Here is a 23,173-nt window from a genome sequence, read left to right as displayed (position 1 = left end):
AGAGGATTTGCTTCAGTATGGACAGCAGCCCCTCCTCACTCACACTGTCTCCCACTTCTTACTCAGAGCTCTGCTTGTTGATACACAGTGGGACTGGAAGGTGGTTCTGGTGCTGGGTTATTTCACGGGTGGTTTGGACTCCAAAATAGAAGTCAGGACTTTCTTCACTCATGGGATGTGAACACCGCTGACTGGCCCAAGATTTATTCCCTGTCCCCCCGTTCTCTCAATACAGTGGGGGTGAACTGCCTTCTTGTACCTGTTGCACTTCCTGTGCTGGAGGTAGACCCACAATGTCCTTAGGGAGGGAATTCCAGGATTCTGATCCAGTGACAGCGAAGGAATGGCAGTATATTTCCAAGGCAAAAGTGAGGACTGCAGATACTGGAGATTTGAGTCAAGATTAGAGTGGTGCTGGAAAAGCACAGCAGGTCAGGCAGCAACCGAGGAGCAGGAAAATCGACGTTTTGGGCACAAGCCCTTCATCAGGAATGGTATATTTCCAAGTCAGGATGGTGAGTGGCTTGGAGGGGAACTTGCAGGGGGTGGTGTTCCCATGTATCTGCTGCCCTTGTCCTTCTAGATGAAAGTGGTGGTGGGTTTTGACAGTGCTGTCTTAGGATCGCTGGTGAATTTCTGCAGTGCATCTTGTCGGATGGTACACACTGCTGCTACTGAGTGTCAGTGATGGAGGGAGTGGATGTTTGTGGATGTGATGCCAATCAAGCAGGCTAAATTTGTCCAGGATGGTATCAAGCTTCTTGAGTGTTGTTGGAGCTGCACCCATCCAGGCAATTGGGGAGTATTCCATCACACTCCTAAGTTGAGCCCCATAGATAGTGGACAGGCTCTTGGGGAGTCAGGAGGTGAGTTACTCACCTTAAATTAAACACATTGCAACAGCAGGAAGCCATTCAACCCCATCAGTTACATCGACTCTTTTGGGGGCCAACACATACTTCCCTTCCTTTCTCCCTCGCTATCCCCATAACTGAGTGCCTCAATCTCCAGGACACACAGTAGGTTCACCACTCTCTGTCAATTCAGCCCGAGTCTGGATGATCTTACACCAGAGTGAACGGGAATGAGATTCCAGAAATCACCAGAAGGAACCACCAAATAGACCAGGCCTCAACATCTCAGAGGTGGCTTCCACCTTTCCATTATTAGGGGCACTCAGTTCCCCCAGCATCATCCATCCTGGCCCCACCTCAGTCTACTTGCTGCTAAGGATGTCTCATTGACCTCCATACCTGGTTATTCCTCCTGGCTGACCGCGCATCTTCCATAAAACATGAATTAATCCAAAACTCTGTGGCCACATCCGAGCTCAAACCAATCCCATTCACCCAATCCTGCCCGCAGACACCAATCTCGCAGCAAGGTCACTGGACTCAAGATGTTAACTGCTTCTCTCTCTGCAGATGCTGGTAGACCTGCTGAGTTTCTCCAGCAATTTCTGTTCTTATTTGTTTCAGGTCTCTAGCCTCTGTGCTTGAACTTTCCGCCTAATTTTCTCCACCTTTCTCTTTCAAAAGGCACTTTTAAAAACTGATTGCTTGTCACCAAGCATTTGCTCATCTGTCTATCATTGGGTTAGTGCCTGTCCATCTCTGTGCCTGCCTTGGTGCTTTATAAATGAGAATGGGGTGCAGGAGAAGGAAAGACAGACAGAATGTATCATAAAATCACAGGACATATCAGAAAATAATGACAAAATTGCTCCTGATGATCATTGTTGAGGGTTAATATTTCCAATGGGGGTTGGGGTATGTGCTCACAGACTGAACATTGCAGCTAGAGAGAGAGAGAAGGTTGGAAATCTGCTGCAGCGCACTTGTTACAAATGCTGTACAATAACGGAGTGATCAATTATCCGAGTGAATTTGACCTCAGAGGCAGTGAGAGGAAACATGCCGATAATTTTCAGCTCAAATCAGTGACAGCCATTTCTGGAGCCTGGGGCGCTGACCAAGTTTGGGAAAGACTCTCGCTTTTAAAACGGCTTTGCCTGATTACCCCAGCCCTGCAGTAGAAAGCTGCAATACAGACTCCAAACATTAACCCCATGACCTCATAAGTGGCTATTTGACTGCTGAAGGCATCACTTCAACTCCCCCTCCCACTTCGCCCAGGACATGCAAGTCCTGGGTCTCCTCCACTGCCGAACTCTAGCCACCTGATGCCTGAAGGAAGAATGCCTCATTTTCCACATTGGGACTCTCCAAACACATGGGATCAATGTCGATTTCATCAGTTTCCTCATCTCTCCTCACCCCACCTTATCCCAGATCCAACCCTCCAACTTTGCACCACCTCATGACCTGTCCTACCTGTCCATCTGAGAGTCATAGAGATGTACAGCATGGAAACAGACCTTTCAGTCCAACTCGTCCACACCAACCAGATATCCCAAATCTTCTTTCCCATCTATTCGCTCCACCCTTCTCTTCGACCTATCACCTTCACCCCCACCTTCTACCTATTGCATTCCCAGCTACCTTCTGCCCAGCCCCACTCGTTCCCATTTATCTCTCGGCCCCCTTGGGTGCCCTCCACATTCCTGCTCAAAGCATGGACTCTCCTGCCCCTCGATGCTGCCTGACTGGCTGTGCTTTTCCAGTGCCACACTTTTTGACTGCTGAAGGTATCACAGCTAAGTGCCTCAGTGGATAGCACTGTTGCCTCGCAGTGTCAGGGAACTGGGTTCAATGCCACCCTCAGGCGATTGTGTGTGGGGTTTGCACATTCTCCCCCGTGACTCTGTGGGTTTCTTCCCACAGTTCAAAGATGTGCAGGTTAGGTGGATTGGCCATGCTAAATGGGGGGGGGGGGTCGTGGGGATAGGGTAGGGGTCTAAGTGGGTCACTCTTGGGAGGGTCAGTGCAGACACGATGGGCCAAATGGCCTGTTACCACTTTGCTGAGATTCTATGATCCTGTCCTGGCCACACGCTTGTGGAAGACAGTGATCAAGCTACATAACTAATAACGTGGAATCTTTCTGATTTTTCACACAGGGGACACTGGAGACTGTAATTCTCAGATGACAAGGTCTTCAAATGTGAACAGTCTCCCTTATTCTCCACCCTTTTTTAAACCAGGAGAAAGTCTTCCTGATGAAAGGCTTATGTCTGAAATGTTGATCCTCCTGCTTCTTGGATGCTGTCTGACCTGCTGCGCTTTTCCAGCACCACACACTCAACCCTTTGTTAAACACCAACACTGCTCACTTTTACTGTGCAAAGTAAACTACCTGAATTTATATTGAGCCTGTCACATTTTCAAGACATCCTAACGTGTTTCACAGCTAATGTAGTATTCACTGAAGGGGGTCAGTTAGGTCAGTTGGTTGGATGACTGTCTTGTAACAGAGTGATGCCAACAGCATGTGGTCAAATGTTACACTGGCTGAGGTGACCATGAAGGTTTTTTCTCAACCTCTCCCCTCACCTGAGACATGGTTACCCTCAGGTTAAACCATGAACACTCGTCATAGGAAAGAGCAGCCCTACAGTAGATTAGATTAGATTAGATTAGATTACTTACAGTGTGGAAACAGGCCCTTCGGCCCAACAAGTCCACACCGACCCGCCGAAGCAGAACCCACCCAGACCCATTCCCCTACATTTACCCCTTCACCTAACATTACGGGTAATTTAGCATGGCCAATTCACCTAACCTGCACATTTTTGGATTGTGGGAGGAAACCGGAGCACCCGGAGGAAATCCACACAGACACGGGGAGAATGTGCAACTCCACACAGTCAGTCGCCTGAGACGGGAATTGAACCCAGGTCTCTGGCACTGTGAGGCAGCAGTGCTAACCGCTGTGCCAGTAGCACTATGGTGATTTTACCTGAAGAGTAGTCACTGTTATAATGGAGGATGTTAGGCGGCCAATTGTTCACACAGCACGATCCTACAAGCAGCAACATGACAACGGCCAGATAATTTGTTTCAATGATGAAGACGATGATGGAGGGATAAATATTGGATTTTCAACCAGGTCCTTTGCTCTTTCAACAGGAGTTCTGAGAGAGAAGGCAGCTGATTGTTTTAATGTCTCACCCCCAAAATCAGCACCACGAACAGTGTAGCTTTCCCACAGCGCTGAGCTGGGAGTGTCAGCTCGAAATCTGGGATTGTGAATGTGGAATGGGGCTTGAATCCCCCACAACATACTGACTCAGAACTGAGAACGTTACTCACTGAGTCTAAGAGGCATCTGGATGCCCCCCTGCCATCATCGTGGGGGTTCTGCAATGATCTGCTCCAAATTCTTCCCATCCCAGTGCTACACCCTAACCAATGATGTGGCTTATGGTTATGCAAGCTCATACCCCACATCCGCAATCCAGATCTTGTACAAGCTAGTCCTGGAATAAGTGCTTACATCAGGCCAAGACAGCACTTAGTCATTCATCATTTGGTATCCAGACAATAACAACAAAAACCTGCATTTACGTAACACCTTCAAGGTGGGGAAACATCTCAAGTCATTTCACAGGACCATTATTGAACAACCTTGACAACAGGCTGTAGAAGATAAAATTAGGACGGGGAAGAGGAAGTATCTTAATGGAGGATGGATGGAGGTGGAGAGATAATTCCAGAGGTTATGGCCAAGGCAGCCGAGGATATAGTCACCAACAATACATCCACGAAAATCAGGGATTGACGCAAGTCCAAAACAGGAAAAATAATGAGATGGAGCTGTAGAAGGCAGCAGAGATAGGGGAGGACAAGGATGTGGAGTGAGTTGGGAAACAAGGATAAAGATTTTAAATTGAAGGTGCTACCAGGTTGAGAGTGCTGTGTAGGTCAATCAGTAAAGAGGGCGATGGGTGAAGGGAATGTGGCACAAACCATGAAACGAGTAGCAGAGGTTCAGATGAGCTGAGGTTTATGGAGTGTCTCGAGGAAAGAACTGGAATATTCAGTCAGAGAGACAGACAGCCTGAGGCAGCTCTGACACCCAGAGCAAATTCAGGTGTCAGCCAGCCACAGGGTTTCCTGATTTGAAATGGAAGGGGGTGGCACGGAGGTGTCCAAGATCACAAACTAAACGATGCAACAGCTGGAGAAAGCGGTGATTGTTCTCCACACAGCAAAGAAGGTTAAGTGGAGATTTAACAGAGGATCTCAAAATTGCGAAAAGTTATAGTCATAGCATCATACAGCAGACCTTTCAATCCAACTAGTCCATGCCAACCATATTCCCCAACTAAACTAGTCCCGTTTGCTTGCACTTGGCTCATATCCCTCCAAACCTTTCCTTTTCACGTACATATTCAAATGACTTTTAAATATTGTAACTGTGCTCACATCCACCACTTCCTCTGGAAGTTCATTCCACATACAAACCACTCTGTGTAAAAACGTTGTCCCTCATGTCCTTTTTAAATCTTTCTCCTCTCACCTTAAAAATATCCCCGCTAGTTTTGAACTCTCCTACCTAGGGAAATTATCCTTGCCATTCACCTTATCTATGCCCTTCATGATTTTATAAACCTCAACAAAGTCACCTCCCAACCTTCTACACTCCAGTGAAAAAGGTCCCAGCCTCCTGGTAAATCTCTTCTGAACCCTCTCCTGTTTAATAATATCCTTCCTATTATGAGGTGACCAGAACTGTACACAGTATTCCAGAAAAGGGTCTCACCAATGTCCTGTACACCTCAACATGACATCCCAACTCCTATAAAGGGCTGAGCAACGTAACACCTTTAACCATTTTGTCTACCTGTAATGCAAATTTTAAAGATGTACTGAATCCCGAGGTCTCTCTGTTCTACAATATTACCCAGGGCCCTACCATTAAATTGTACAAGTCTTGTATAAATCTTGTGTTACTCAAATGCAATACCTCACATTTATCCAAATTAGTCTTTTCATATTAAGTTTTTGTAATGGGGTGGGGAAGACAGTGACCAGAGGATACAAGTTGGACATAATTGGCAAAGAAACCCCAAGGAAGTTGGAAATAAGGACATTTTTGCTTTCAAAACCCCAGGAAATTCTGACAATATGCTGCCCAAAAGGATATGGAAAGCAAGTTCAATAATCATTTTCAAAAGAGAGTTGGATAAATACCTGAAGGGAAATAGTTTAAAAGATTTTGGAGATAGAGTGGGATGGGTATGCAGCTGCATAGATCATTCTAGAGAGCCAGCATAGACACAATGGAATGAATGAGCTGAAAATGTGTTGCTGGAAAAGTGCAGCAGGTCAGGCAGCATCCAAGGAGCAGGAGAATCGACATTTCGGGCATGAGCCCTTCTTCAGCTCATGCCCGAAACGTCGATTCTCCTTCTCCTTGGATGCTGCCTGACCTGCTGCGCTTTTCCAGCAACACATTTTCAGCTCTGATCTCCAGCATCTGCAGTCCTCACTTTCCCCACAATGGAATGAATGGCCTCCTCTGGACTGCAAGGTTCTATGATACATGGAGGGAGGGGAGAAGAGGCTGGTGCTGTTTGAACCAGTTAGATATTATTGTGGGGCTGGGCACTGGGGCAATTTTCCACTTGAGGACCCTGCAACCTTCTGGACTCAATATCGAGTTCAACAACTTTACAGTTTGAGCTGTCCCATGTCCTTACCCCAACCCCCCCCCCCCCCCCCCCCCACACCCCAGGCCTTGTTATCACAGGCCTTTTCTGATTAAGGGCTCCGGCCCAAAACGTCGATTCTCCTGCTCCTCGGATGCTGCCTGACCTGCTGTGCTTTTCCAGCAGCACACACAACTCTGATCTCCAGCATCTGCAGACCATACTGTCCCCTTGTAATCACAGAGTCTGCTATTATACACAACACATTGTTAGACACTAACAGTCCCCATTTACAGCTATTCATCCTCCCAGTCAGATCATAATTCACTCCTTTGTCTGTCCAACTGTTCTTCTCTCTCTTTGCGCTCTATCCCCACCTATTGATTACACCTTAACCCCTCCCCCCACCCGATCTCCTGCAAAAAAACATTTTCCTAGCTATCATCGGTCCTGAGGAAGGGTCACTCGACCTGAAACGTTACGTCTGATTTCTCTCCACAGATGCTGCTCGAAAGAGAGAGAGAGAAAAACCAGCACTCAGGAGCCAGCCTCAGAAAGTAGGTTCAATTCAGAGAATCCTACATGGAACTGGGCAGATGGGTTACACTGAGTCATTAATAAGTCGTGCCAAAACCCCAGTGGATTCAATGTAGCTCAATATCTTTGACATGAGAAAGTACTCTGAGCTAATTTCAAACAAAGGTTCATAAAATCCCTTGAGGCATGGATAGGATGAACAGCCAAGGTCTTTTTCCCAGGATAGGGGAGTCCAAAACTACAGGGCAGAGGTTTAAGGTGAGGGGGGGAAAGATTTTAAAAGGATCTGAAGGGGTAACTTTTTCACATAAAGAGTGAAGCATGTTTGGAATGAGCTGCCAGTGGAACTGGTGGAGGCTAGTATACGTACGAGCGTTAAAAGGCATCTGGATGGGTACATGAATAGAGCTGAAAAGTGTGGTGCTGGAAAAGCGCAGCAGACCAGGGAGCATCTGAGGAGCAGGATGCTGCCTGGCCTGCTGCACTTTTCCAGCACCACACTTTTCAACTCTGGTCTCCAGCATCTACAGTCCTCACTTTCTCCTGGGTAAATGAATAGGAAGGATTGAGAGACATATGGGCCAAATGTTAGCAAATGAGACTAGATTGATTTTGGATATCTGGTCGGCAAGGACGAGTTGGACTAAAGGATCGGTTTCCATCTTTTCACAGATATACACAGTACAAACACCCTCCGTCTCTCAGAGACATCCTGAAGCACTCTGTGCAATATCAATTACTGACCAGACTTAATGACTGACAGGAGGTAAGAAACACCTCAACAAGGGGCCCTTCTTGTGGCACAATGGTAGTGTCCCTACCCCAGATTGGGAGGCCCTGGTACAAGTTCCACCTGCTCCAGAGGTGTGTAATAACATTTCTGGTCAGGTTGATTAGGGGGAAAAAAAAGGTTACCAAAAAAAAACATCTAAACACAGCCAAGTCCCAGAACCAGCAACTGGTCTTAGATATGTGAGAAACCTTAAGCGAGGACATTTTAAAAACTCACTCCCTTTTCTCAGGATGTGGGGTGAGATGTTTCAACATCCATTATCTCAGGCCAGAGATAACATGACAAAGAGCGCAGCTCCCATTCAGTACCTGCACAGCTCATTTAAACCAGGGTTAGAAAGGCAACACCTGAAATAAAGCGTGAACCATCACCTTGATCTGTTCAGTTCTGTCTGACACCAGGTAGTCCTTTTATTCAAACAGCAATGGCCAAGTGATAAGACAATGTCACTGCTCAGGAAGTTAAGGGTAAAATCATGGGGGACATGGATAGGATAAATAGACATGGCTTTTTCCCTGGAGTGGGGGAGTCCAGAACTAGAAGGCATAGGGTTATGGTGAGAGGGGAAAGATTTAAAAGGGACCTAAGGGTGCGTGTATGGAATGAGCTGCCAAAGGAAGTGGTGGAGGCTGGTACAATGACAACATTTAAAAGGCATTTGGATGGGTATATGAAAAGGGTTTTGAGAGATATGGTCTAAATGCTGGCAAATGAGACTAGATTAATTTAAGATAACTGGTCGGCATGGACAAGTTGGACTGAAGGGTCTGTTTCCGTGCTGTACATCTCTATACTCTAAATGCACATTGCTATAGCACTCATTGCTGCCTCAGGAGTCCCAAAGTACTTTATAGTAATGTAAAAAGGTTATGGTAAAGTTACCAGTGTCTTCCTAGACCATACAACTGCTCCCTCATTAGAGACAGACAACTGGTAGTGGTTTAATCTGAGGGTCACCACGTTTCAGGCAGAGGGAGAGGTTGAGGAGGAGAGTCTTTCATGGTAACGTCAGCTGCTGCGGGAACTGAACCCACACTAACCAGCCATCCAACCAACTGAGCTGATCCAAGGAGTACGTATGAATTGTATTCACTGTTGTGATGTTGGGAAACACTTAATTTGCTATTTACTACCTTCAATTTCCCATAACTAATAAATTTACAAAGACCCGATCACCTGCTTTGGTGGAATGGACTGTGGGATCTGGTCTTCTTTGAAATAGTGCCTCAGGATCTTTTATACCTCATTTCCCCTTCCCCCACCTCATCCTAGTTTCAAACTTCCAGCTCCGCACTGTCCCCTTGACTTGTCCAGACTTGTCCCACCTGCCTATCTCTTTTTCCACCTATCCACTCCACCCTCTCCTCCCTGACCTATCACCTTCATCCCCTCCCCCACTCACCCATTGTACTCTATGCTACTCTCTCCCCACCCCCACCCTCCTCTAGCTTATCTCTTCACGCTTCAGGCTCACTGCCTTTATTCCTGATGAAGGGCTTTTGCCCGAAATGTCGATTTTGCTGCTCGTTGGATGCTGCCTGAACTGCTGTGCTCTTCTAGTACCACTAATCCAGAATCTGGTTTCCAGCATCTGTAGTCATTGTTTTTACCATCTTTTATACCCACCTGACTGATCAACTAGGAGCTTGTGTTAAGGATGGGACCTCAAGGAGGCCACCTCTGACATTAAAAGGAAAGCTCTGGGTGGATAAACGATTTCCATTTGTCGGGGATTCTAGAACTAGGGGGCATATCTGGAAACTAGGGCCAAACCATTCAGGAGGGATGTTAGGAGGCACCACAGGGAGGTGGTGAAAGCAGGCACATTAGCATTGTTTAAGGCACATCGTGACAGACAGATTAGATTCTCTACAGTGGGGAAACATGCCCTTCAGCCCAACAAGACCACACCGCCCCTCCAAAGAGAAACCCACTCCTCTACCCTATATTTACACCTAACACTGTGGGCAATTTAGCATGGCCAATTCACCTGATCTGCACATGTTTGGATTGTGGGAGGAAACTGGGGAACCTGGAGGAAACCCACACAGACACAGCGACAACATGCAAACTCCACACAGACAGGCGGGAATCGAACCCAGGACTCTGGTGCTGTGAGGCAGCAGTGCTAATCACTGAGCCACCGTGCTGCCCTTATGAACAGAAGGCGAATGGAAGGACAGAAACCATATGTAGGCAGTAAATAGTGAGTCTAAATAAGGGACAGGGTCATAGAGATGTACACCTTGAAAACAGATCCTTCAGTCCAATTTGTCCACACCAACCAGATATCCTAAATTAATCTAGTTCCATTTGCCAGCACTTGACCCATATTCCTCCAAACCCTTCCTATTCATATACTCATCCAGATGCCTTTTAAATGTTATAACTGGAGCAGCCTCCAGCACTTCCCCTGGCAGCTCATTTCATACACATCCCGCCCTCTGCATGAAAAAGTTGCTCCTTAGCTCAAATCTTCCAACCCTGTCATTCCTGAAGAAGGGCCTGTGCCCGAAACATCGAATCTCCTGTTCCCTGGATGCTGCCTGACCTGCTGTGCTGTTCCAGCAATAAAGTTTCAACACTCATCTTCCAACCCTGGCAACATCCTTTGTAAATATTTTTCTGCCACTCAATGAGAACATGCTGATCTGTGGCCTACCTCTGTCTAGCTGCCTTTGGCCATATCCCTTAATACCTTTGCTTAACAAAAGAAAATTATCTATATCACAATTAAAATGAAGAACTGATCCCAGCATCCACTGCTGTTTGTGGAAGAGAGTTCCAAATTTCTCTCACCCTTTTTGTGCATCAGTACAATATACAATCGAATCAACACAGGAACAAATCTTTATATCTACCCTTACTTAGACTCCTTATTTACTACCCATATATGATTTCTGTCCCTCTGTTCGCCTTCTGTTCATCTATCTGTCACGATGTGCCTGAAACATTGCTAATGTGCCTGCTTTCACCACCTCCCTGAAGTGCCTCCTAACATCTCCCCTGAATAGTCTGGCCCTAGTTTCCACCCAGCCTGATCCAATTCTATTGAGTACAGGAGTTGGGAGGTCATGTTGCAGCTGTACAGGACATTGGTTAGGCCACTTGTTAGAATATTGCATGCAGTTCTGGTCTCCCTTCTATCGGAAGGTTGTGAAACTTGAAAGGGTTGAGAAATGATTTACAAGGATGTTGCCAGGGTTGGAGGGTATGAGCTATAGGGAGAGGCTGAACGGGCTGGGGCTGTTTTCCCTAGCGTGTTGGAGGCTGAGGGGTGACCTTATAGAGGTTTATAAAATCATGAGGGGCATGGATAGGGTAAATAGGCAAAGTCTTTTCCCTGGGGTAGGAGAGTCCAAAACTCAAGGGCACAGGTTTAGGGTGAGAGGGGAAAGATATAAAAGAGACCAAGGAGGCAACCTTTTCACACAGAGGGTGGTACGTGTATGGAATGAGCTGTCAGAGGAAGTGGTGGAGGCTGATACAACTGCAACATTTAAGAGGCATTTGGATGGGTATATGAATAGGAAGGGTTTGGAGGGATATGGGTCGGGTGCTGGCAGGTGGGACTAGATTGGGTTGGGATATCCGGTCGGCATGGACGGGTTGGACCGAAGGGTCTGTTTCCATGCTGTACATCTCTATGACTCTATAACAGGCTCGAGGGGCTGAATGGCCTCCTCTTCCTGTATTGCTCAGACTGTGGGAATGCCAACCAGGATTTTCCAGGCCGGGAATCGAAAGCACAAGTCATCTGTTGTAACTGATCGCCGATCTATCCCGAGCCAGGAGCGGGGGGAGTTCAAATGCCACCACAGAGCTGGAGCACAGGATGATCCCAGGCTGGCTCTCCAGGGGGGGGGGGGGTAGGGTCATTACTGGGCGCAGTGCTGCTCAACCCCTTCAGGGTGGAAAGTTAGAATCAGCCGGATTGCTATTAGTGGGATCTTGCCGTGCGCAAATGGGCAGCCGATTTTCCTACATTAAGAACGTGACCACACTTGAAAAGCAGAATTTCAAAACAATTCCGAAACGATCCGGAAAAGGCAAGTATTTTGCCTTTAATTCAACTTTCTGACTCAGCTCAGTGTCACTTCAAGCCAAGGGCTGATCCTCTCAGAAATCCCCCTCGTTTTTGAATTTAAAAAACCTCCCAAAATTCTCCTCCTCCCGGTCTCCCCAGACTCACCAAATCCACGTGTGCCTGCGCCCGGAGTGCGGGTCAAACTGGAGACGCCTCAATTTCTCTCTCTGCTCCGAACTCAGCAGCTCCATCTCCCCGCTGTCCGCAACTCAGGGGCGGCGCTAGACAAATTCCGACATCTCCGTGCCCCGCGCTGGGCGAGAAACGCCGCTCCTGAAACAATACTCTGCAGCTGAAGACCACTTTCAACTTCAGCCGCAACAGCGAGACTGAACACAAGGGGCCGAGTGTCCGGGAGATGGTTCCTCGTGTTGTTGTTGTTGTTGCTGCCTAATTATCCCCCAGCTCATAGCTGCCCGTGAACCACCCACACGGAAATTATTGCACAACCAGCCATACCTGCAGGAACTGAGAGAGACGGAACACACCTGGGGCACCCACTCCTGTTCCTGCACTCTCTCATTCAGCAAAGACCTGACAACACCAGGCTACAGAGCTCCGGGAGAAGGCTTCTCTGTCAGAGACTGCCTTCCCTCCCACCCTGAGTAACTCCGCTCCACATTTCCGGGTAAAAGCCTGCAGTTGAAGGGAGAGGGAAATTGCCTCTCTCTCTCCTCACAGCCAGCTCCCTCTTGTGTAATCGGTGAATGTGTCTGTGACTTCTTCCCTCTCAGGTTCCCGCCGAGAAACCAGCTTCACAATGACAACACCGACTGTAGCGGGTTTGCTCAGCTCTCTCTGCAGAACGTGCCTTTACTGTTCCGTAAACCTCGACCGACTGGCTGTGGGCTGTACACTCTGTACACACTCACTGGCTGTGGGCTGTACACTCTGTACACACTCACTGGCTGTGGGCTGTACACTCTGTACACACTCACTGGCTGTGGACTGTACACTGTACACACTCACTGGCTGTGGACTGTACACTCTGTACACACTCACTGGCTGTGGGCTGTACACTCTGTACACACTCACTGGCTGTGGACTGTACACACTGGCTGTGGACTGTACACTCTGTACACACTCACTGGCTGTGGGCTGTACACTCTGTACACACTCACTGGCTGTGGGCTGTACACTCTGTACACACTCACTGGCTGTGGGCTGTACACTCTGTACACACTCACTGGCTGTGGGCTGTACACTCTGTACACACTCACTGGCTGTGGACTGTACACACTGGCTGTGGACTGTACACTCTGTACACACTCACTGGCTGTGGGCTGTACACTCTGTACACACTCACTGGCTGTGGGCTGTACACTCTGTACACACTCACTGGCTGTGGGCTGTACACTCTGTACACACTCACTGGCTGTGGACTGTACACTCTGTACACACTCACTGGCTGTGGGCTGTACACTCTGTACACACTCACTGGCTGTGGACTGTACACTGTACACACTGGCTGTGGACTGTACACTCTGTACACACTCACTGGCTGTGGGCTGTACACTCTGTACACACTCACTGGCTGTGGGCTGTACACTGTACACACTCACTGGCTGTGGGCTGTACACTCTGTACACACTCACTGGCTGAGGGCTGTACATTGTATACATTCACTGGCTCTGGGCTGTACAACACTGCATACACACTGGCTCTGGGCTGTACAACACTGTACACACTCACTGGCTGTGGACTGTACACTGTACACACTCACTGGCTGTGGGCTGTACACACTCACTGGCTGTGGGCTGTACACTCTGTACACACTCACTGGCTGTGGGCGGTACACTCTGTACACACTCACTGGCTGTGGGCTGTACACTCTGTACACACACTGGCTGTGGACTGTACACTGTACACACTCACTGGCTGTGGACTGTACACTCTGTACACACTCGCTGGCTGTGGACTGTACACTGTACACACTGGCTGTGGACTGTACACTCTGTACACACTCACTGGCTGTGGGCTGTACACTCTGTACACACTCACTGGCTGTGGGCTGTACACTGTACACACTCACTGGCTGTGGGCTGTACACTCTGTACACACTCACTGGCTGAGGGCTGTACATTGTATACATTCACTGGCTCTGGGCTGTACAACACTGCATACACACTGGCTCTGGGCTGTATAACACTGTACACACTCACTGGCTGTGGACTGTACACTGTACACACTCACTGGCTGTGGGCTGTACACACTCACTGACTGTGGGCTGTACAACACTGTGCACACTCACTGGCTGTGGGCTGTACAACACCACACACTCACTGGCTGTGGACTGTACACTGTACACTCTGTACACACTCACTGGCTGTGGGCTGTACAACACTGTGCACACTCACTGGCTGTGGGCTGTACACACTCACTGGCTGTGGGCTGTACAACACTGTGCACACTCACTGGCTGTGGGCTGTATACTGTACACACACTGGCTGTTGGCTGTACATTGTATACATTCACTGGCTGTGGGCTGAACAACACTGTATACACTCACTGGCTATTGGCTGTATAATACTATACACACTCACTGTGGGCTGTACACACTCACTGGCTGTTGGCTGTCCAATACTGTACACACTGGCTGTGGGCTGTGCACTCTGTACTCACTCACTGGCTGTGGGCTGTCCAACACTACATACACAATGGCTGTGGGCTGTACAACACTGTACACACTCACTGGCTGTGGACTGTATACTGTACACACTCACTTGCTGTGGGCTGTACAACACTGTACATACTCACTGGCTGTGGGCTGTACAACACTGTACACACTCACTGGCTGTGGGCTGTATACTGTACACACTGGCTGTGGGCTGTACAGCACTACACACACTGGCTGTGGGCTGTACAACACTGTACATGCTCACTGGCTGTGGGCTGTATAACACTGTACACGCTCACTGGCTGTGGGCTGTACAGCACTGTACACACACTGGCTCTGGGCTGTATAACTCTGTACACGCTCACTGGCTGTGGGCTGTATACTGTACACACACTGGCTCTGGGTTGTACAGCACTGTACACACAGTGGCTCTGGGCTGTATAACACTGTACACACACTGGCTCTGGGCTGTACAACACTGTACACGCTCACTGGCTGTGGGCTGTATAACATTGTACACACTCACTGGCTGTGGGCTGTACACTCTGTACACACTCACTGGCTATGAACTGTACACTGTACACACTCACTGGCTGTGGGCTGTACACTCTGTACACACTCACTGGCTGTGGGCTGTACACTCTGTACACACTGTCTGTGGGCTGTACAACACTCTACACACTCACTAGCTGTGGGCTGTACAACACTGTGCACACTCACTGGCTGTGGGCTGTACACTGTACACACTCACTGGCTGTGGGCTGTACACTGTACACACTCACTGGCTGTGGGCTGTACAACACTGTGCACACTCACTGGCTGTGGGCTGTACACTCTGTACACACTCACTAGCTGTGGGCTGTACAACACTGTGCACACTCACTGGCTGTGGGCTGTACACTGTACACACTCACTGGCTGTGGGCTGTACACTGTACACACTCACTGGCTGTGGGCTGTACAACACTGTGCACACTCACTGGCTGTGGGCTGTACAACACTGTGCACACTCACTGGCTGTGGGCTGTACACTACACACACTGGCTGTGGGCTGTACACTGTGCACACTCACTTGCTGTGGGCTGTACAACACTGTGCACACTCACTGGCTGTGGGCTGTATAGTACTGTACATACTCACTGGCTGTGGGCTGTACAACACTACACACTCACTGGCTGTGGGCTGTACACTCTGTACACACTCACTGGCTGTCGGCTGTACAGCAATGTACACACTCACTGGCTGTGGGCTGTAAAACACTCTACACACTCACTGGCTGTGGGCTGTACACTGTACACACTCACTGGCTGTGGGCTGTACAACACTGTGCACACTCACTGGCTGTGGGCTGTACAACACTGTGCACACTCACTGGCTGTGGGCTGTACACTACACACACTGGCTGTGGGCTGTACACTGTGCACACTCACTTGCTGTGGGCTGTACAACACTGTGCACACTCACTGGCTGTGGGCTGTATAGTACTGTACATACTCACTGGCTGTGGGCTGTATAGCACTGTACATACTCTGGCTGTGGGCTGTACAACAGTACACACTCACTGGCTGTGGGCTGTACAGCACTGTACATACTCACTCGCTGTGGGCTGTACAACACTACACACTCACTGGCTGTGGGCTGTACACTCTGTACACACTCACTGGCTGTCGGCTGTACAGCAATGTACACACTCACTGGCTGTGGGCTGTAAAACACTCTACGCACTCACTGGCTGTGGGCTGTACACTGTACACACTCACTGGCTGTGGGCTGTACAATACTGTACACACTGGCTGTGGGCTGTACACTCTGTACACACTCACTGGCCGTGGGCTGTACACTCTGTACACACTCACTGGCTGTGGGCTGTACAACACTGTGCACACTCACTGGCTGTGGGCAGTAAAACACTCTGTGCACACTCACTGACTGTGGGCTGTACACTGTACACACTCACTGGCTGTGGGCTGTACAATACTGTACACACTGGCTGTGGGCTGTACACTCTGTACGCACTCACTGGCTGTGGGCTGTACACACTGTACACACACTGGCTGTTGGCTGTACATTGTATACATTCACTGGCTCTGGGCTGTACACTGTACACACACTGGCTGTGGGCTGTATAACACTGTTACAGCTCACTGGCTGTGGGCTGTACAGCACGGTACGCACACTGGCTGTGGGCTGTACACTGTACACACACTGGCTGTGGGCTGTATTACACTGTACACACACTGGCTGTGGGCTGTATAACATTGTACATGCTCACTGGCTGTGGGCTGTATAACACTGTACACGCTCACTGGCTGTGGGCTGTTTAACACTGTACACGCTCACTGGCTGTGGGCTGTATATCGCTGAACCACAGTTTTACTGTTTTGTCTGACAGGGACAGGAAGCAGAAAGCTGAAACCAGTTTAATGTGGCAGTGGTTACAATACTGCGGATGTTGGAAATCGGACCCAAGAACAGAAATCCCAGGTAAAACCCACATGGCCTGACAGCACCCACAGAGTGTTAGCTGAGTTATCATTTTGAGTCCAGTGACTCTTCCTCAGAATTGAGTTCCGAAGAAGGGTTAGTGGGCCCTAAACATTGATTCTGCTTTCTCTCCACAAATACTTTAGTGTGGTCTGAGGTCATGAAAGATGCTATGAAAATGCAAGTTGTTTTTGTCTTGGACAGTGGCAAGGGTCCCAGCTGGAAAGTGTGTTGTTATCAGGGTATTGGATGGCATTGCCATGGTTGACTCTCCTATCTCAACATCCTCGGAGTTACCAAAAGAGGATGGTTTGTGTCTGGGATATCTGAATATCCGGACGTGTGGTAAAAGCAAGTTCAATTGAAGCATTCAAGAAGGAATTTGACAATTGATGATTTGAATAGGAACAATGATCAGGGGGTCAGGAAAAGGAGAGAAAATGGCAGTAAATCATAAAGGTTAAAAAGGTAAAAATAAATCATAAAGCACATTTGCAGAGTAGATGCAGACAGGGTGGACTGAATGTTTAGATTAGAGTGGTGCTGGAAAAGTACAGCAGGTCAGGCAGCATCCGAGGAGCAGGATAATCAACATTTCAGGCAAAAGCCCTTCATTCCTGATGAAGGGCTTTTGCCCGAAATGTCGATTTTCCTGCTCCTCAGATGCTGCCTGAACTGCTGTGCTTTTCCAGCACCACTCTAATCTAAACTCTGGTTTCCAGCATCTGCAGTCCTCGCCTTTGCCTAGGGTGGTCTGAATGGTCTCCTTGTCCATCATAAGAATTCAGTGATCTCTATTTTAAATCGACAACTTGTCATTTTTAACCAATGACCTCAAGGTTTATAATCCTCCTCACCAGGAAACGTCCTCTCCACATCCACCCTGTCAACATCCCTCAGGATCCTCACTAAACAAAAAAACAAAAGAACCGTGGATGCTGGAAATCAGAAACAAAAACAAAAAAATCAACACTGCTTTCTCTCCACAGATTCTGCCAGACCTGCTGAGTTTTATTTCAGTGGTTTCTGCTTTTGTAACCTCAGGATCTTGTCTGTTTCAATCAAGTCAGCTCTTCCTCTTCCAGACTGCTGTGGATACAAGCCCAGCCTTATTACATACCTGGCAAATATTCCAGATATTCATCTGCTAAACCTTCCCTGAACTACTTCCAATGGATTTAAATCTTCCTTAAATAAGGAGATCAATATTGTGATTAGTACTCCAGATGTGGTCTCACCAATACCCTGTATAGCCAAGCATAGCCACCCTATTTTTTTGTTCAATTCCATTTTTGATAAATAATATTTCTATTAGCTTCACTAATTACTTGCTGAAACATCAAAAATGGACACTTGGTTGAGATTCTAAGCAACAAAGAACAATGCAGCACAGGGATAGACCTTCAGCACTTCAAGCCTGCACGGACACATTTTGCCCTTCCATACTAAATCTGTCTTCACTCACAGGATCGGTATCCTTCTCTTCCCTTCCTATTTGTGTATTCATCCAAGTGTTTCTTGAATGCTGTTATTGTGCCTGCTTCCACCACCACCTCCCCAGGCAGCGTGTTCCAGGCACTCATCACCTTTTGGGTGAAATACTTGCCTCGCACATATCCTTTAAACATCCGTCAACCCCCCCCCGCATCTTGAACCTGTGTCCCCTAGTAATTGACCTCTCTATCCTTGGAAAAAGCCTCATACTTTCCACTCCGAAGAGTAACCCACTTAGACCCATTTTCCCTCTGACTAATGCACCTAACATTACGGGCGATTTAGCATGGCCAATTCACCTGACGGGCACATCTTTGGACTGTGGGAGGAAACTGGAGCACCCGGAGGAAACCCACGCAGACACGGGAAGAATGTTCAAACTCCTTACAGACAGTTGCCCGAGGGTGGAATTGAACCCAGGTCCCTGGTGCTGTGAGGCAACAGGGCTAACCACTGAGCCACCATGCTGCTCTTATGAACTTTTATCAGGTTACCCCTCAACCTCCTGCATTCCAGTGAAAACAAACCCAGTCTATCCAACCTTTCTTCATAATTAAAATCCCCATATTAGGCAACATCCTGGTAAATCATTTCAGTATTTTCTCCAAAACATCCACATCCTTCGGCTCATGTGGCAAGAGAACTGTATGCAATATTCGAGCCATCTGTACCTGGAATATCAACAGAATTTGACCATGGTTCTAACATTGAGCATTTTAGGATTTTAAAATAAATTGATAGGGTAAATGGAGAGGGATATTTACAGAAAGTGCTAGAGAAACTCAGCAGATAGTGGGCGGCACGGTGGCACTGTGGTTAGCACTGCTGCCTCACAGCGCCAGAGACATGGGTTCAATTCCCGCCTCAGGCGACTGTCTGTGTGGAGTTTGCACATTCTCCCCATTCTCCGGGTGCTCCGGTTTCCTCCCACAGTCCAAAAATGTGCAGGTTAGGTGAATTGGCCATGCTAAATTGCCCGTAGTGTTAGGTAAAGGGGTGGAATGTAGGGGGGGGGTGGGTTGCGTTTTGGGGGGTCAAAGGCTGAAGGGCCTGTTTCCACACTGTAAGTAATCTAATCTAATCTGGCAGCATCTGTGGGGAGAAAGCAGAGTTGATGCTTCAAGCCCAGTGCTGTGTGCTGAAGAAGAGTCACTGGACTCAAAACATTAATTCTGTTTTCTCTCCGCTGATGCTGCCAGATCTGCTGAGTCTCTTCAGCAGTTTATATTTTCATTTCCGATCTTCAGGATCTGCAGTCCTTTCTATTACATTACACAGGAACATTTTTTGTTGGTGTAAGAATCCAAAGCCAAGGGATATTTCATTAAGATCCAAGCCAATCCATTCAGGAGAGAACAAACACAGAGAATGTTGGAGGAACTCAGCAGATCTTACAGCATCCATGGAGGGAGGAACACAGTTAACATTTCAATGTTACAATGACCCTTCTTCTTACCAGATTCGAAACATTAACTCTGTTCCTCTCTCTGCACAGATGCTGCCAGACCTGCTGAGTTCCTCCAACATTCTCTGTGTTTATTTCAGATTTTCAGCATTCGCAGTATTTTATGTGGATTCAGGAGAAAGGTTCAGAGATATTTATTCAGACAAAGGGTGATGGAAGCGTGGAATATTTTCCCGCAAAAAAGCAGCATATGTTGGTTTAATTAATCATTTTAAATCTGAGATTGTGAGACGTTTTGCTGGACAAGGTGGATGGGTGGAATTAGGTTCAGGGATGAGATAACCACTTTCCTCATCCCTTTTTTGAATCTCACTGTACAGAGAGAGATGTGTTGCTGAAGCTTTCTGTCTCTCTGTACTCCTCAGGACACATGCAAGAATGCCAAATTTGATTACAACAATATATATCATAGGGGAAAAGAATGTCAATTGGTTGGAAAGTTGTGTTTGGTTGGCCAAGGCATTTCCATGGAGAACTATAGGAACAAGATTTCAAAACTCAAGAGAATTCAAGAAAGACGCAAAGCTCTTTACAGCAACTGGAACCTGTTCTCTGTAAATAAAAGGAATATCGAGTCATAGAAATGTACAGCATGGAAACAGATACCTCCATTCAACTTGTCCATGCCAACCAAATATCCTAAACTGATCACGTCCCATTTGCCAGCAGTAGGCCCATTTCCCTCTAAATCCTTCCTATTCATGTACCCATCCAGATGCCTTTTAAATGTTATAATTGTACCAGCCCCCACCACTTCCTCTGGCAGCTCATTCCATACACGCAACACACTCTGCGGGAAAAAGTTGCCCTCAGGTCCCTTTTAAATGTTTCCATTCTCACCTTAAACATATGCCCTCTAATTTTGGATTCCCCATCCCTGTGGAAAAGACCTTTGCTACTCATCCTATCCATGACCCTCATGATTTTACAAACCTCTATAAGGTCACCCCTCAACCTCCGACACTCCAGGGAAAATAGTCCCAACCTGTCCAATCTCTCCCTGTAGCCCACGCCCTTAAACCCTGACAACATACTTGTATATCTTTGCTGAATCTTTTCAAGTTTCACAACATCTTTCCTATAGCAGGGAGACTAGAATTGAATGCAGTATTCTAAAAATGGCCAACCCAATGTCCTGTACAGCTGCAACATGACCTCCCAACTCCTGTACTCAATGCACTGACCAATAAAGGCAAGCCTTCGTCGCCTGTCTAACTGCGACTCCACATTGAATGAACTATGCACCTGTACCCATAGGTCTCTTTAGTCCCTAGGTCTGTTTGTTTGGCAACACTTCCCAGGGCCCTACCATTAACTGTACAGTGGATCAATGGTTAGCACTCCTGCCTCATAGCGCCAGAGACCTGGGTTCAGTTCCACACTGTATGTGTGGAATGTATGTGTGGAGTTTGCACATTCTCCCTGTGTCTGTGTGGGTTACCCCCAGCTGCTCTGCTTTCATCCCACAGTCAAAGTTGTGCAGGCTAGGGTGGATTGGCCATGCTAAATCACCTATAGTGTCCAGGGATGTGTAGGCTAGATGGAGTATCTATGGTAACTGTGGGGTTACAGGGACAGGGTATAAAGATGAGTCTGGGTGGGATGCTCTTCAGAGGGTCAGAGTGGGCTCGATGGGCCGAATGGCCTGCTTCTACACTGTAGGGATTCTAAGTCCTGCCCTGATTTGCCTGACCAAAATACAACACCTCATATTCATCAAAATTAAACTCCATCTGCCACTCCCCAGCCCATTGGTGCATCCGAGGTCCCGTTTAATCCTCATGAGTCATAATCACTGACATTTCAGCCTTTGCTGTTATGCGAGTCTGTAGATTTCCATAGAGGTCACTGAAGACACTCAGACTCTCGTGCTGCCAATGTACAGTATGTTGTATAATGAATGATGAACCTGGCTTATGGTTTAATGGAAAATTTCTGAAAGAGGATAAACCAGAAGTTAGGCCCTTTTTTTCACAAAGATAAAGAGGGACTTAATTATTTTTCCAGCCAACTGCTGGGCCACATGTTACGTTAATGAGAGAGAGTTAAAGAAGTGTTTTTTTCATTCATTCATGGGATGAAGGTGTCGCTGGCTCGGTCATCATTTATTACCCGTCCCTAATTGCCCAGAGGGCACTTATGAGTCAATCACATTGTTGTGGGCCTGGAGTCACAATTTCCTCCATTTGCCATGATGGGGTTTAAACCCAGGTCCCCAGACCATTACCTGGGTTTCTGGATTAACAATCCAGTGATAATACCACCAGGCCTTTGCCTCCTCCCTGTTTGGGGAGGGATTTCCAGATTAGGGCGCAGAAATCTGAAAACAGGACCAATAATGAGTGAGCGATGAAAATTGGGACCAGAGTGAGAGGCCAGGATTGGAGAACAACAGAGTTATGAGGCCAGCAGAGATTGTAAAAACCAGGGAGATCAAAAACATTCCTTTTTACGGTCAGAACCAGAAAACAAAGACAAGAAGGAACAATCAGCAGAGATAGTGTATTAGTGTCAAATGGCGTTAGTGTCAGAGTCACAGTGACGTTACAGAACCTGCAATTGCATACCTTTACGCCTCAGGAACTGGGGAATGAACACGCAGGAGACTGTGTGAAATGACATCACTTTCACAGGGAAGGGAGTGCCCTAAACCAAACAAGGCATTCAAGATGTGTGAGTAACCGAAGAATTGAAAAAACGCAATTCATCTCTGAGATAATCAGCAATGTTTCATTTCTGTAAATAAGGGGCGGGTGTTTTATCTGTTTTCTTGTTGATCTTTCAGCATTGTCACTTGAAATAAACTAAAACTGTTTAGATAAACTAAAACCAGCAAAGCAAACTCTGATTACAAAACATTGGATAAAAGAGTCAGATTAACCAAAATACTACATAAAAAACAATTGTTCCATGGACTGTGTAACTTAAACAACGTTTTTACCCAACATTTGTATGGTCTTCACCTCCACAATTCCTCAAGTTCCAACAGCTAATGTTGACTTTCTCTCCAGAGTCTCTCAGGCAATCCTCTTCAAGTATTTAACCAATTCTCTTCTGAGAGTTCCTAATGAATTTCTCAAAACCACGAAAAGAACATGGGGCTGAGGAGAAAGGATACACAGCTACAACCCTTCAAGCCTTCTC

The 23,173-nt window shown here is 47.4% G+C and overlaps 1 protein-coding gene across 9 annotated transcripts in view; it reads right to left on the bottom strand.

Annotated features, from left to right (window-relative positions):
- Window positions 1-23,173, bottom strand: part of LOC122565478 (3',5'-cyclic-AMP phosphodiesterase 4C-like) — a 357,513-nt gene that overhangs the window by 117,112 nt on the left and 217,228 nt on the right. Inside the window, exon 1 of one of the 9 annotated variants that reach the window (XM_043721495.2) lies at window positions 12,076-12,600. The exons of the other annotated variants lie outside the window; for them this stretch is intronic. Within the exon in view, the coding sequence (XP_043577430.1) occupies window positions 12,076-12,161 (86 nt within the window). The 5' untranslated portion in view covers window positions 12,162-12,600. Of the gene's footprint in view, window positions 1-12,075; window positions 12,601-23,173 lie in introns of those variants that run through there. 9 annotated transcript variants of the gene reach the window in all.

The sequence above is a fragment of the Chiloscyllium plagiosum genome, unplaced genomic scaffold (genome assembly GCF_037043375.1).
Source record: "Chiloscyllium plagiosum isolate Xiang-an unplaced genomic scaffold, Cpla_swu_hap1 HiC_scaffold_28, whole genome shotgun sequence".
NCBI classification, from domain to species: Eukaryota; Metazoa; Chordata; class Chondrichthyes; order Orectolobiformes; family Hemiscylliidae; genus Chiloscyllium; species Chiloscyllium plagiosum.
This window is presented reverse-complemented; position numbering and strand designations above follow the sequence as displayed.